General features: G+C 34.0%; 1 protein-coding gene across 2 annotated transcripts in view; it reads left to right on the plus strand.

Moving 5' to 3' along the window:
- The window catches only part of LOC134277118 (uncharacterized), a 65,132-nt gene that overhangs the window by 17,070 nt on the left and 32,003 nt on the right, over window positions 1-16,059 (plus strand). For both annotated transcript variants that reach the window (XM_062759404.1, XM_062759403.1), the window contains exons 8-9: window positions 9,754-9,810; window positions 14,769-15,227. In XM_062759404.1, the coding sequence (XP_062615388.1) occupies window positions 9,754-9,810; window positions 14,769-15,227 (516 nt within the window). The remainder of the gene's footprint in view (window positions 1-9,753; window positions 9,811-14,768; window positions 15,228-16,059) is intronic.

Here is a 16,059-nt window from a genome sequence, read left to right on the forward strand (position 1 = left end):
CAAAGTATTGATAAGAAATGGCCTTTACGATATTTTGAAGTGAAAAATGAAATCTGTTAATTCAAGTATAGACACAATTAATTCATTCAATAAAATATAAATCTATACAATGTAGGTCATAAAGCTACTTTAATTCAACTGCAATATTTCCGATCGGGTACATGTAGGTTTTATTAAGTAACGAAAATGATGCAAAAAAATTATATGTTTAAAAATGTTCTCAAATCCGGTAAGATGTTTTCTCTTACATCCATGTACATTTGATTGATTGATTGATTGTATACTGTTTAACGTCCCTCTCCAGAATATTTCACTGATATGGAGACGTCACCATTGCCGGTAAAGAGCTGCAAATTTAGTCCTATGCTCGGCACTAACGGCCTTTGAGCAGGGAGGGATCTTTTTCGTGCCACACCTGCTGTGACAAGGGACCTCGGTTTACACGGTCTCATCCGAAGGACCGCCCCATTTAGTCGCCTTTTACGACAAGCATGGGGGTACTGAGGACCTATTCTAACCCGGATCCCCACGGAGCTCCATGTACATTTGTTATAATTTTTCTGAACCCCTAGCCTTACGTTTATCGCGCGAAAAAGAAACCACATTACATTTAAATAGTGCCATGCTGTTGGTTAACTATGGCAATGATTAATTGGGAAATTGAATTCACGGATTGCATGCTTTATTTTGAGTGAATTGTAGATGAATTCATTTTTTTACGAGTCATGCAGGCATTCGAAAATAATGACGTCGCACCAACGTAATATAACGTCGTGATGAAAATATAATACTCCTGGTGAAAATTTGAAAAACTTCAAAGTTTTTTTGCAAGAAATTGAACGAGAACACATATTAATTTTTTTAATAAATCGATTCTTAATTTACTTCACATTCATTGTATCGAGTAATATAAAATTCGTATGCTTCGTTTTAATGTTATGATTATGGTGTTGAAATGCGTATACCGGCAGACAAGGGACAATTTACTATATATTTCATAGAAAAAGTGTCATCTGTTCACATCAACATTAGCGCATTTGAATAACGATTACTATCTAACCACGCAGACGAATTTAAAAAAAAATTCAGAAAGTAAAATTTAAAACGAGAGGAGTTAGCTGACAAATTTTTAGCCTATGTTTTCAGGCAGAGAGTAAACCCGCGATCTACCTTAAATGAAATCTGTAAATTCTCTTAACCGAGAACTATTTACTTAATCCTGAAAATTTTTCAGTAAACCATTTTGAACTACGGTATCTTTCAATTCATCATACATCGTTGATAGTTTGAAATAGTTTAATAATTTTCAGAAATATATAATTTTTTAACAAACGTGTGTACCAAACACGCTAGTCTACGAAACTCTATTCATCCAGATGAAATGAGGTGAGTATTTAAAAAATTGAACGTATAGTTTATGAAGTTGGAATTTTCTTTTTCGGCAATAAAAAGCTATCAACAGAACTCCCCCTTTCGTTCCAACAAATGACGGCGCTATAAATGTTGGGTCCTTTTTATGAACATATATTAATTACTCCCTATTTTCGGGGTTATACGATATGCCTCTTTTAATTTCCTTTGATTTTAGATTTTTTACCCTCGCTTGAAAAGTGGGAGGGTATATAGTCATCGGGGTGTCCGTCCGTCTGTTACGCTTTGGGGGTACCTCTCTTTTATGTTTTGCCGTTAGAAACCCAAAACATGTGTCGGATCAAAAAGTAAAATAAAAGGTGCACAATAGCAATATGTCATTAAGATTCCGTGAAAGTTTCATTGAATTTCATTAAGTGGTATAATAGGATACGGTATGCGGATAAGAGACGGGTACCCTTAAAGCGTAACAGACAGACAGACGGATGGACGTATCGATTACAATAACCCTCCTGATTTTCAAACGGGAGGTAAAAAACACGAATTTCCGGGAAGGGATCCCAGAATTTAGTAGTACAATGTAGTAGTACTGTCTAACAGGCATGATTTTCTAGACTTGTAGAAATAAATATTATACCATATTGAAATGTTATGTGTACGATTTACATAGTTTATCCACGTAAGCTATAGAAGTCTGTGCGTTTTGTTTTCTAAGCAATACGCGGTCACTTGCATTGATGTCGGCTGTAAACGATCGACCAACGGTCAAAGTCGAGAGGAGATCGACAGAAAATAGGAAAGGACTCTCTCTAGTTTGAAATCAAATTCTTGATATAAACTTGTTCATTGGTAGTCATAATTGTACATCTTGATAATATGTAACCCCCCCCCCCCACTTCCATCTATTTTTCTATTTAAATGAAGCTACGCATTGAGACACTTTTGCACTTTTGTGTCGTGTGGGCACAGTCACTACGGCGTGCATTTTTTAACAGAGTTAGGTTTGTCATGATCATTCACGGATTACCATTAGAAAGCAAGATTGGGTTTCTAACAAAATAAGTTGTTTTTTTTCCTTGAAAGTTGTTTTAATGAAAAATTCTTTTAAAGTATACCTCACAAACAGCCGACATATATTACGTCATTTACGTGACTATACATCTACTGAGACAAAAACTGCTAAAACATAGACATTTTTAATGCTTTACAATACCTCCTAAATGTAAATGTTTATAGATATTTGATAGATTTCAGTGACAATAATAATTTCAATTCCAATCCTGTCGCACTTCCTTTGGAAACATTAACTTTCTGAGGCCTTCGCAATTTTTTTCGTCATTTGTTCTTGTAGTAACGGTAAAATACTTTTCATATTTGTTCGGAACGAATAATCATCACAGACGGAAGTTGACATCTTTCAAATTCAGATCTGATGTGTACCATTTTCACTACCGTACGGTGATATGGACTGGACACCCCTCTCCACCTTCCCAGCCCTTATGAATGTCATTTGTATCAATATTTATATCCTATGACATATTTAATGTATTATTTAATGGATAATTTGGTTGAAATTCCTTTAAATCCTAACAATATTTTGTTTGATACATTCGTTTTAACACAGATAACTTTTAAAAAGCAAATTAATGTCTTATAAATGACTTAATTAATTTCTGAAAAAGTCCTAATCGAGCTAAATACATCAATTGTATGCAGCGGAAGGGGAAAAGCATGTCTCTTGTCAAAAAATTATGCATGATTATGCTTCTTTTTATTTCTTAAATGTACAGAGGATTCATATATGTTAAAATTGCCTTCACTTGTCTGTGTAAAGAAAAATGTTAATTGCTATTGGGAATTGTTAATCTTTATTCAGACACCAATAAATAGTTGATTGCATCATGTTTCTTTTTAAAATTACACAGAAAATGCCGAAACCATTCACAACTGTAGCCATATAAAATTTGTCCAAATAATATTATTTCATTATTGATTACAGTTGCGGATCCAGGAATTTAATAACGGGGGAGGGGGTGGTATTGAGGACAGGGTTTCTGGAGCTGCGTTGAAGTCCCATGGGGGTTTGGAGCAAATTCCTGGTAGGGTCCGGGGAACGAACATGCTATAATATGTGCCCTCTCCCTTGATTTAGAAAACCAATTGTCACCTTGCAGGACTTTTAGAATACATTGCAATGGCGGTTAAAATAATATTTCGGAATATCTCATACCATACGTGTAGATCTACTGATAAGTTTGTGTTTAATGCTAGTAAAAAAAAATTAATTACATGCTTGTTTTACAAAATACAAGCAAACTTTTAAATATCAAAACGGTGGATTGAGGGGGGGGGGGGGGCCTCGACGCAACGGCCCTGGATCCGCCTTTGAATTGCATGTTTAATTATGTTCCCCAAACGAAGTTGGGGAACATATTGTTTTTACTCTGTTTCTTATTATTATTATTATTATTATTATTATTATTCCTGGGAAAATTTTGTCCTTGAGTGATCTTGTAAACTACACATCCGACTAAGGTAAACTGTTTTTAGGGTCAATAGACATGTTATGCAGATTTGCCAAACAAAGGTCATTTTGCGCGCACATGCTTGCAAGAGCGCGCACGTGCAACATGTAAAATGACTGATTTAATTGATATCGGCGTAACTTTTTTAATTTTTGATGAAATGCTTTAAAACTCATAATGTAAGGATATATTAGAAATATAGACAACATGACATGGTCAAAATAGCAAGATCTCACGCGCATGCACGTGCGCTTTGCTCTGATTGGCTGAAACTAAAGTCTCAATATCTTTCTTGTTTTCTGAGGAAATCCTCTGAAATTTTGAACATAGCCATGCATTAGGATATCCTGCAACATGATATAAAGAAGTTATCATGAAAACACGTGCATGCACGTGCGCTGCAATCTGATTGGCTGAAACTTTAAAAAGCTATAACTCCCTTGGTTTTCAACCAAACAGGATGGGATTTGGAACATAGATATATAAAATGGACTTCTACAAAAAGGTATGGTCACCATGCACATGCATACACGTGCGTGTACGTGCGCTGCAATCTGATTGGTTGAAACTTTAAACAGTTATAACTTCCTTGGTTTTCAACCAAACAGGATGGGATTTGGAACATAGATATATATAATGGACATCTACAAGAAGGTATGGTCACCATGCACATGCATATATGTGCGTGTACGTGCGCTGCAATCTGATTGGCTGAAACTTTAAACAGTTTTAACTCCCTTGGTTTTCAACCAAACGGGATGGGATTTAGAACATAGATAGATTTAATGAACTTCTACAAGAAGGTATGGTCACCATGCTCATGTATGCACGTGCGTGCACGTGATATGGGTAAAATCCAAAATACACTTGAATGAGCGAACTTTTTAATTCTTTTGGATTAGATACTTTAATATTTAGTATATTAAAATATATAGATTGTGTAGACAAGATGATATGGTCATTATGTACATGCCTTCACATGCGCACACATCCAATGCTAAAATTTGAATGAGCATGGTACATTTCTGGGTAAACATTGTTAAAATCTCAAATGTATAGAGTTTGTGTTATTCAATGAAGCTTACAGGGAATATGGAACCAAAGGGGAGTTGGGGAGCGTTTGGGGAACATCTGTAACGGTCCCCGTTACAATTAGCACTAGTTTAAACCTGTCTTGAAAGTACTGATGTATATATAATCTAAATCATACTTTATTAAGCTGCACGATAATTTTCAATAAGACGTTAAAAAATCTTTCTTGAACATAAAGTCAATTGATATTACGTCCAATATGAAGGAGACCCTCGTTTTAATAAGAGGTACATGTATAAATGTAGACTTATGTCGTTTGACTGTTTTTCACTGTATATATTGATTGAAAATTTATCATATTATTATCATATTATTATTTTATTATAATTTAATTTTGATTATATTCTAGTCTCTCATTGGTTGATTTCCAAAAAGGAACACTAGAATAAAACGTAATAACCTGGTTTGGTATGGGGACACCCCCCCTTGACAACCAGCTGATTCATTTGTATCTATGCAATCCCACATTTCCAGTCCATGGAATTACATGGAAAATTCTAAATTTAATAAATGTACTTTTAACTTCAAACAGTAGCTCGCTCTTACCTCGTGTAAACAAACATCATGGCTGCTAGATCTGTTATTACGTCCCCTACAGTTATTACGTCCCCTTGTTTCAAATCACTTCCGTTACTAGGGATGTATTATTGCGCGGCAAATTTGAACTCTTAAAAAGCAGCACAATTTTACATCCACAGTTGTTTAATTATTTAAAAATTAAATTATAAGGAATGACTCTAATTCTTGGCCAAATTATTCGATTATAACCTGGTTTGGGTCAGTTTACGCTTATAAAGCGTAAACTGACCAAAACCAGGTTATAATCGAATAATTTGGCCAAGAATTAGAGTCATTCCTATAATGGAAGTCTAAAGAATAATTGGTTATTCAACATATGCCGCTCATTGTGACGTCATGTTTTTAATGTATTGCGTCATTGATTTCCATGCAATTTCCCTTGATATATTTTACGAAGAAAAGTGTATGTGGTTTTCATAACATTCAGATACAGATTTAAACAATAAATTTCTGTACAAGTATAGATTAGATAATAACACATTCAGATTCAGACTTCAACATTTAATTTCTTTAAAAGTATAGATTTTAATTAGGAGGAAAAGTCACATCTATCTAAAAACGAAGTTTTTTCAACTACAGTTTTTCTTAAAAACGGACGTGGCCGCACTTTTGTACAGTTATTTTTTCTCTTGCATATTAGTTACCAAAGTATACTTGTTCTTTCTGCAAAGTTTCGCATATGTACTCGGATGCGGCCACATCGAAATATAAACTTGAAGAGGAGCAAAACGTCCAAAATAGGTGAATTCCGGAATATTAGACTGGTTTTGAACGTTACATACACAAAAGGTCACGTGAGTTGAGGAAAATTGATACCAATAGGGGAACCTTAGCAATAAATTGACACAGTTCAAACTATGCTATCGTGCGTTTAATTTTTGCCGATTTACAGGGCCGCCTCGTTATACATACTGTACCCAGTTCTTTAGATCCTTTTAATTTGAAAACTTGAAAGATGCAGTGCATTATTATTTTGACCTTAATCATAAAACTGGACTTCTAAATGTTGGTAAAGAAGGGGAGACATATGTTTTTTTGTAAAAAAAAAAAAAAAAAAAAAAAAAAAAAAAACAACAAAAACAATATCTGCTAGTTGTGTAATGGTATACACATGTCGTTTTATCAACACTGTAGACAGTGATAAAACATGTAAGTCTCTTCATTCACTGCACATACATACAAGTATTTCCGCCAGGGACAATGTGCACCAAGTCGAGCCACTCTTCCTCCTACGTAATTGACGACAGAATGTTCAGACAAACTTTGGCTCATTTGGTCGTTGGCGACAATACCCTGTGAACATTTGCTCATTATTTTGGACTTGAAAAGCTGAGTTGAAAAATATTTACAAGGATCGAGAAAGAATTTTCACATTTTCAGTTCCATCTTAACTATTGGTTTCAATTTGAAGCCTATCATGCCATAAAAGTGACATAACTAATTCGTGAAAAAAGGGAATTCAAGTTAGATCATGTGAAGGTTTATACATTCATGCAATGTAAAGAGTTGGGGATTATTGAAAATTATTCGACATCTTTCTAAAATCTTTTTCAAAGGCCATTGTGTCAGAAAAGTTAAAACTTTATAAATAGAAGATACAGTTTTATTACATTTTTACCCGTGAGATACTGTAATTTATCCATTGAATAAAAATGATATCCTGTCACACTGTGAAAGGATATCAAAATGATATCCTGTCACAGTGTGACGAATATCAGAAGTGCGAGAAAACTCTCGATTTCCCTTCCTATAACGAAGATTGCTGTAAAGAAAATCTCCCTTGACCTAATATAAGATAGATGGAAATAAATAAACTATTCTGACAACGAATAAAACTGTCAAAATTACCAAACATATGTTGCTAAATCCATGTTTACAGTATTTTCACCTCACATAGCTATGACGTCTCAACCGCTCAACTATGACGTCACGAGTCTATGACTGTATTACAAAAATACAGAGAGAAAGGAAAAATCAAAGAATTTTTTTTTAAAAATGTAATAAACAGAAAATTCAATGTTTTGTAGTTGAATATGGAATTTATTTCACTCGTGACACAGGATTTTTTGATATTTTCTCTCGTGTTCGCACTCATGAAAATATCAAAAATCCTGTCCCACTCGTGAAATAAATTCCCTATTCAACTACAGAACATTGAATATCCTCTATTTATTAAGATAAAATACCGGTATGTGGAGATAACGAACAGCATTTGAGCTGAAAGGTCCATTAAACATTACAGACGAACCTCGAAAATATCAGAGGTGAAGGAGTGAGTATAGATCGTGTTCTCAGTGGTGGATCCTGAACACGGGGGAGGGGGGGGGGTATCTGATCCCTTCTACAAGCAAAATAACACATCTGTGGGGCCATGAGTGCCGAATTTAGACAAAGTTAGCAGCTCCCCACGGCAAGAGGTGGCTTTTCCATATGAGGAAGAATTCTCGAGGGGGGGGGGGGGGGGTTAAACTACAAATAAAACAAATACAAACAGAACATACAATGCATGTATGGACATGACTTTACAACGTTTCAGCCGGCTTCAAATCAATAGACGACACTGTGGGCAGTAAATGTAATACACATTGTCGCCGACGATAAATAGAACAAAACGACAATGTGTACCATCATACACCTCCAACTGTTTTCCAAATGGATTTTTAAAAAATAAAAATTGTTTTTCACATTATCCAGAGTAATTATTATTATTGTCCCAATAATTGCCCTATTGTCCATTTTGATGTTGATTTAGAGTCACGATAGCAGTCAAAGACTCAAAAGGTACTGTTTTCTCCTAAAGATATTTGAGGACAGTGTCTGATAAATGCAATTAAAATAAATGTGTGTGAATGTGTGTATGTTTATAAGCTTTCTTCTGTTGCTCCATACTCTGCCAGTAAAAGTATGATATATTAGACCTTGAGAAGGTTTAAATATATAAATAACGTATAGGAAGAGTAAGAAAAATGGATATATATATTGCTGAGGATTTGAGTAACTCTTGCAAATGGAAACGTCGTCTAAATGTGTTCAAAATACAATACAATTACTGTTCACAATCAGATAGCCTGTTTTCCATCACATTGACAGCTTTAAACATTTTAAAATAGAGATCCGTTGAAGTGATACAAGTAAAACAAGAAACATATTGACGCAAGCGTCAAAAATCGGCCGCAAACCAATTTGTATAACTGTTGAAGTTCCTTTCAGAAACTGAAATTTGCTGTTTTAAAAAAAAAATCGTATATTTATCTGTTAAAATATCCTCGTGACATGCAAAAAAAATGCATGCAACAATGCCGATTGCATAATGCATGTACAATATTACATGTACAGGCAAAATAAACTATGCATAGTCCTCTGCGTCTCTGCACTCAGTTTGGTACAATTAACTTGCTGCATGTTTAAGTAGTTACATTAAAAGTACAAAACTAAAGTTTAAATTTAGCTATAGTTATACCTTAATAAAAACGCAACAAATATATAACTTGTGGGGATCCTCGCTCTCTCTAATTGGATGTTACCCCCCCCCCCCCCCAACTCCTTCAAGATCCACCACTACATTTCTTCTCTTTCAATCTCTTTGTTTTGGTGTTGAGATGTGGCGGGAAAATGTTTGGCACATTGTAAAACGCGCTCTATCTTAGTCTCTTGGACCAACATGTCGTAATATTCTTTGCTTTTAAGAAATCAATATTTCATCATATTTTTGAAAAACACCCAGAGGAAATGTTTAACTATACACTTCATTTCAAATTAATACAGCAGATCCTGTTTTAAAAGAGAAAGTAAAATTGTTGATTTACAACGTGGTCTTTGTTTTAGACTATGCCTAACACTCCTACTAATATTCTCCGCACTTCAGTTATATCAGAGTTTGTCAATCAGGATTGGATGAAATAGTTATCCCATTATTTATAAAATTGAATTTTACGATTATTGTGCATTTTCCTAAACATTTTAAAATATTTCTTTGATATTTAAACGCCGGCGATATTATGTTGAATATTTTTATTTCAATTGTTAGCTCCGCAGAAACGCACAGCGACTTAAAACTTTCATATCATATAACCGGCCGCCTCCTGGCGGCCGGTAATGATGTTTCAATTATAAATGTTTCAAGTGAAAATAAGACCATGTCTTTAATATATTTTTAAAAATAAATTGCGGTATTGTTTTCTTGTAGATATACTCTCTTCCTTGTATGTTGGCGATTACAGCGCGTGGAAGACAGACATATCAGGTGAGCGTCTATCCAGAAAAACAGAAGAGAGTTGTATTTACCTAACACTTAATCATTTTTGATAGATTATTTGCCAAGTCTAACACATATTCTTTAAGATAGCTCATTTGCCAAGCCTAACAATAATAGCCTAACTAATAATTATCATTTAGCGTATAAAATAATTCAGAGACATTAATTTAGATACTAGATAGTTTGCATTGCTTTATCAGTATTACGAGGGTCGTTCAATAAGTAATGCAATACACAGTATATCATAATAAATGTTGAGGCAGTTAATTTCATTTTTTTCACATTAAGAAAGTTCTATTAAAGATCCCCGAAACATAGAAAATCCCACGAATTTTCGTATTGTCTTCGCGAAGAAATTCATATTTGAAGTAGGCATGGTCACTACACGTACCTGAGCTGAAAACTATTTATAAATGATCTATGCCAGAAAATGAAAATAAGAGCATATTCGAAAATTGCGCTTTTTACATAAATCGCCTCAAACCTCATATTTAAGAAATGAATTTTACATGTATATGATAAATATCTTGAATGCTGTATACTTATCAGATGGATTCAATAATTCAGAAGAAAAACACGAGAGTTCAAATATAGCAGTCAATGTGGTCAATTGCAATTTGAGGGGATACCAAAAAATATCGACTTTATGTGTTACATGAATTTAGAAATGCTATATTTACATGGAAAGACATTGTTAAGATACTAAACATTTAATCATCACAGAAATTTGTAGAATTCTGACAAAGGAAAGAAATATAACAATATTTCAATCAGATGAGTGTCCCATTTTCTCACAAATGTCCAAGAGTGAACTTTCGTTAAATGTGTCAACGGTTTATTCAAAAACAAATGTTTAAACAAAATAGAAGACTTGAAAAATTTCTGAATGTGTTTTGAAACATGGATGCCCTTTTTAATAGCTGTAAAATAAGATTAATGATAAAAATGTAGAATGATTTGAATATCAAAAAGAGAAGCAATGGCTCCAAACATGTTTTATTAGTTTTCGTGTCTTTACAGAGGTCCATTATAACATGTACATAACATAAAAATGAATGACTAGCAATGGTAAGCTTTATATTCAAATTGCACAAAGAAAATTTGAACAGATTTCCTGCAAAGAAAGTCCCAAATTCGGTGACCAGGGTATTTTTCTTGCGCCTAACGCAGCTGTATATACGCTTAGAAAAAGAAATAAGATTCTGAAGAAAAGAAAGTATATAGGACTTTTCAATGACCCATATAAGCTTGATCGCAGCCACTGTGAGATCTTTTTATTCTAAAAGGACATGAAAACATCTAAAGGAAGATTGTACAATGTTAGATACGTCATTAGAAATGATATTCGTCAGTGTCTTTAGGGCATCCCTAAAGAGGAGTAAGCTGACGATTTCTGTTCATGGATACAACGACCTTAGACACTCTTACAGGGTACCAGGAAATGCTTTGAGGAATTGAAACTATCAAGAATATGTATTGCGTACTTTTCTTACTTTCAGATGACATGTTGCATTATTTATTGAACAACCCTCGTAGTATCATAACGTTAAAAAATCTCCATTTTCTAGTACATATAATCCCCTTTACTTTCTTTATGTCAGGGGTGTTTCCTTGGAAAGCGAGTCTATAGGTCGTTCTTAAATCATAAATTTCTTTAATAAAGGTAATGATTTAAAAAAAAAACGATAACCACATGATCTGTATGTCGCGGGTACGAATCCCACTGGGGGACATAGAGACCGGTCCTTCGGATCAGACTGTATAAACAGAGGTCCCGTGTCGCAGTAGGCATTGGAACGAAAAAGATCCTTCCCTGCTCAAAGATCCTGAGTGCCGAGTATAAGACAAAGTTAGCAGCTCTCCACCGGCAAGTAGTGGCATCTCTATATGAGTGATAAATTCTATAGGGACGTTAAACAATATACAATCAATCAATCAATCAATCAAAGTAGCGTTTTGAAATACTAAAACCAGTATTGATTACAGGCCCAAATCCAGGAACTTTTAGCAGTTTGGTGGATAAACTAAGGTCAAAAGGCTTATTTTAGAAATATTTTGACAGAGAAAAAATATTAAAATAAATTCTTTCTCAAATATGAAAAAACAATTATTTTCATTGGGGTTGGGGTGGGCAAAGTGGGGCTGGTGTGGTGGGGTTGTTAAGCTACTTCCTGGAGACAGTTATGAGCAGCCCGTGGCTTTAGATAATGGGGACAGTCATTAGAAAAGGAGAGGGGTTGACACATTTTGTCTAGTCAGATTTTATACATGTACGTTCAGGTCTTCAGATATATATATATATATATATATATATATATATATATATATATATATATATATATATATATATATATATATATATATATATATATATATATATATATATATATCTATTTCTAGTTTGACAAGCAAATCCAAAGAATTGTGATCCCCCGCTGTTTTTTTTTTGTGGGTGTTGAGATATCAAATATGTTCTCCCTATTGTATGTCATTTAGAAATTATCACCAAAGTTGAAAAAAAGGTCAATTGTGAAGGTCAAGGAGTCAGAAATCATAGCATGCTCGGAAATGTCTTGTCATAGGTAATGCACATGTCAAATATGAAAGCCCTATATCTCAATCAAAAGTTAAAAGGAACAAAATGCGTTTGTGAAACACTAATGACCCCGTATGGAAGCGAAAAAGTGAAGATTAACCTTTTTTTTAAAATGTAAATTCAATATATTCAGAAGTCTCTGTGAAGACTGTAGGTCTACTGGTTTTTACTTATAATAAAGGAAGAAAAAAGTAGCAGTTGGGACATAAAACTTTACAATGCAATGAATAGAATAATGATCTTTGATTAAGTCTCTTTTGTGGCAAGATTACAATAAGACTACAACTGTAGGAGTAGCTTTAAAAAAAACTACAGAATTTTCAATTTTAGTTGCCAAGGCAACCACAGGGTTTCATCGAAATCAAAAAACACAAAACCGGTAATCATGTATATCAATGTAGTCTACTTGCATGTCCAATTATATAATAATCAGACTTAAACTGTATTTGGGGTAGCATTTTGAAAGTATTTCACAGTTCATTCAAATCAAAAACCGATATACAGAATTATGTATCTTAGTGTAGTTTACCTTTGTGCCAATTTATATTGAAATCAAACCAAAACTGTAGGAGAAGTAGCATTTTGAGAGTATTTCATAAAATTTTTAATTTAGTAACCACGGCAACACCGTTCATCGAAATCAAGAATGGATACAAAGAATTATATGTATCTTAATGTAGTCTACTTGTGTGCCAAGTTATATTGAAATCAGGCTAAAACTGTAAGAGGCGTACATGTGGTATTTTGAAAAAAAAATATGAGCTTTTTTCAACTATGAATGCCCTAGCCCTTACAATTAAAAAGTTATGTCCAAGATTCATGTTTTTGTAAAGTAGGTCAAACATCAAGGTCATAGGGTCAAAGTTGTTGATACACAATGAAAGGCCTTGTCACATGGAATAGATATGTAAAGTATGAAAGCCCTAACCCTTCAAAAGTTGTGGTCATGTTTTTTTTAAAGTAGGTCAAACTGGAAGGTCAAGGTTAGAAATTTAAAAATCTTGTTATCCAATGAAAGGAATAAATAAATTATGTGAAGAATGAAAGCCCTTGTCCTCACTGTTTAAAAGTTATGGCCAATGTAAAAGTTTTTAAAAAGTAGGTCAAACTCCAAGATTAAGATCAAAGGGTCTAAGTGCTTGATATCCAATGAAAAGGTCTTGTCGCAAGGAATTTTAAAATATGTGAAGTATGAAAGTCCTAGCCCTAGCCCTTCAAACGTTATGGCCAAGGTAAAAGTTTTTAAAAAGTGGCCAAACTCCAAGGTCAAGGTCAGAAAGTCAAACTTCTTGTTATCCAATGAAAGGACTACTCACAAGGATTACATATGCGAAGTATGAAAGCCTTATTCCTTACCGTTCAAAAGTTGCCAGTTAAAGTTTACGGAGATGACCGAACGACAACCGTGGTAGGGCTAATGCCCGTAAAAAGCAAATATAGAAATACAATTTCAAGAAATTCAAAAGAATTATACGGCCTTATAGGTGCAGAACACTTTACTGTTTAAGATTGTTGCTAAAGACGGGAAGCTTTTTTAAAAAGCTCTACTTGTATAGTGTAAACTATTGATCATATTAAAAAGGGGTAATATGCTTTGAAAGGTATTTGAGTATTTTCTGAATCATGCATTAAAGAGACTTTTTATCTACATGGCAGGGTACATGAACATTTTCATTCTTTGTCGTAATTTACGTATATATCTTGGTTTGGTTTTATTTCACAAAGAACGTGTGTTTAACATTTACTATTAACATTATTACATTGTCTTTGCAGGCGTCTCTTTTTCTCTGCCCTAACAAACACTACCAAATCCTATTCAATAGAACAAATTAATTTATTTCAAAAGTACCCGTAGCATTAACGTATCTTGCTACAATAAAGTTGTTCACATCACTGAAAAAAAAAACAATTTCTATGTTAATGTAAGCAATTTGAATAAAATAAGCTAATAACGATTTTCTCAAGATCCCCCCCCCCCCCCGAAAATAATTTAAAGAGTATTTAAAGAGAAATTATAAAAAAAAAGGTACATATATAAAGGAAATCAAAGCTTATTTGTTATTTAAGATATTTGATTTCAGCATAATTTAGTTACAATCAATTGAACAATTGAATCCAAAATTAAACATGTATCTCAGTCTATGGATCAGTTTGTTTCAAATACTGTTGATAGAAAACATACGAAATAAAATTCTAATGAAGTTTAATTTTGTTGTCAAGAAAGTTTTTAGCCCCCCCCCCCTTCCCCTGAAAATATTTGCTTGCACCCCTTGAATTATAACCCTCTGTAGACTATATGTATGCACATATCTCATTTCAATGAGTTGATCATTTTATGTTCAATTTCTAGATCTGTTCTCAACACTGACTGATGACGAGGTGTCCGTGTTATTCTGTTTTCTGTGTTCTGACTCCGGTCCTCCTGACTTCACTGACACAGAGTGGCTGGACTTGCTTAATGAGATACGACGGTACCATAAACAGAATCCTGTAACACGTGAGAAAGCACAGCAGACTCTGGACGGACTGAAGTCACGTGATTATCTTTGGGAAGATAAGGATAAGATCACGGAGGACACAAAGAATGAGACAATGTATAGGATAGCGTTAATAAACGAAAATATACCATTCCTTTACAGTAGTTATGACACAGCCAGTGTGTACCTGAGATCACAGAGATACAACAGAAAACCTGGAGAGAAGTGTGTCTGTGGTTCTGGTGAATTACTGATACACCGTCTACAGATGAACATACTGACTCACGTCACCATGGAGGACACGTATATATATGATGAGATACAGCAGATATGTAAGTCAGTGTAAAGAAGAGTAACATTTCCAAAAAAAAAAATACATAAAAAAACCATGTTTCAATTTATATTTTTTTTTTATAATTGAATGAATTCTAAAGATTGGTATATTTATAAATGTTACTTTAAATATTTCATGATATGGTTCATAAGATGATGTCTATTCCATTAGGCTTGTACATTGTGGCTGATGCTTCCAAATTTCAGAAGATTTTTTCCATTTTTTTTATTCGGACAACTGAGACTCTTAATTGGATTATCCATATACTTTTGTATAACTTTACCTCCTTAAGGTAGAGACCGATAGCAATCACGTGATAGAACGAATTCGCATATTTGCACGTGCTTTTTTTCCGGATTCCGGAACGCCGTCAAAAAAAAGTCTCCATTTACACATTATTGTCTATGCTACAAGATGGCCGACGAAGCGATCGAGAAATTTCCTCAACTTAAAAGACAAAGTTACCATACGTATTAAATCTTTACGGTTCTCGAAATTGAAGCATCTTCATGAGAATCAAAATAGAAGTGAGACTGAAGCCGAACATGAACATAATTTTGATGAAACTACTCCTTGTCCAGTGTCCGCTGCAGCACCACGTGGGTACACCGGTATCGATCTGTGTCTGTTTTCTGTATAGACATGACCCTACAGATGTTAATTGGTATGACGGAAGAAGTAAAATTTTTGGAGAACAGATTTTTTGAATGCTGTGTCCTTGTCAGATACATAAGGTGAATATTTACGATTTAGTATATCGATCATGACTATGGTGCTTGTTTGTTTACGCACAGGTCTGAAACAACCAGTATATTTAGCTTCAATTACCA

The sequence above is a fragment of the Saccostrea cucullata genome, unplaced genomic scaffold (genome assembly GCF_032062105.1).
Source record: "Saccostrea cucullata isolate Sc308-1 unplaced genomic scaffold, CSIRO_AGI_Scuc_v1 ctg2458, whole genome shotgun sequence".
NCBI classification, from domain to species: domain Eukaryota; kingdom Metazoa; phylum Mollusca; class Bivalvia; order Ostreida; family Ostreidae; genus Saccostrea; species Saccostrea cuccullata.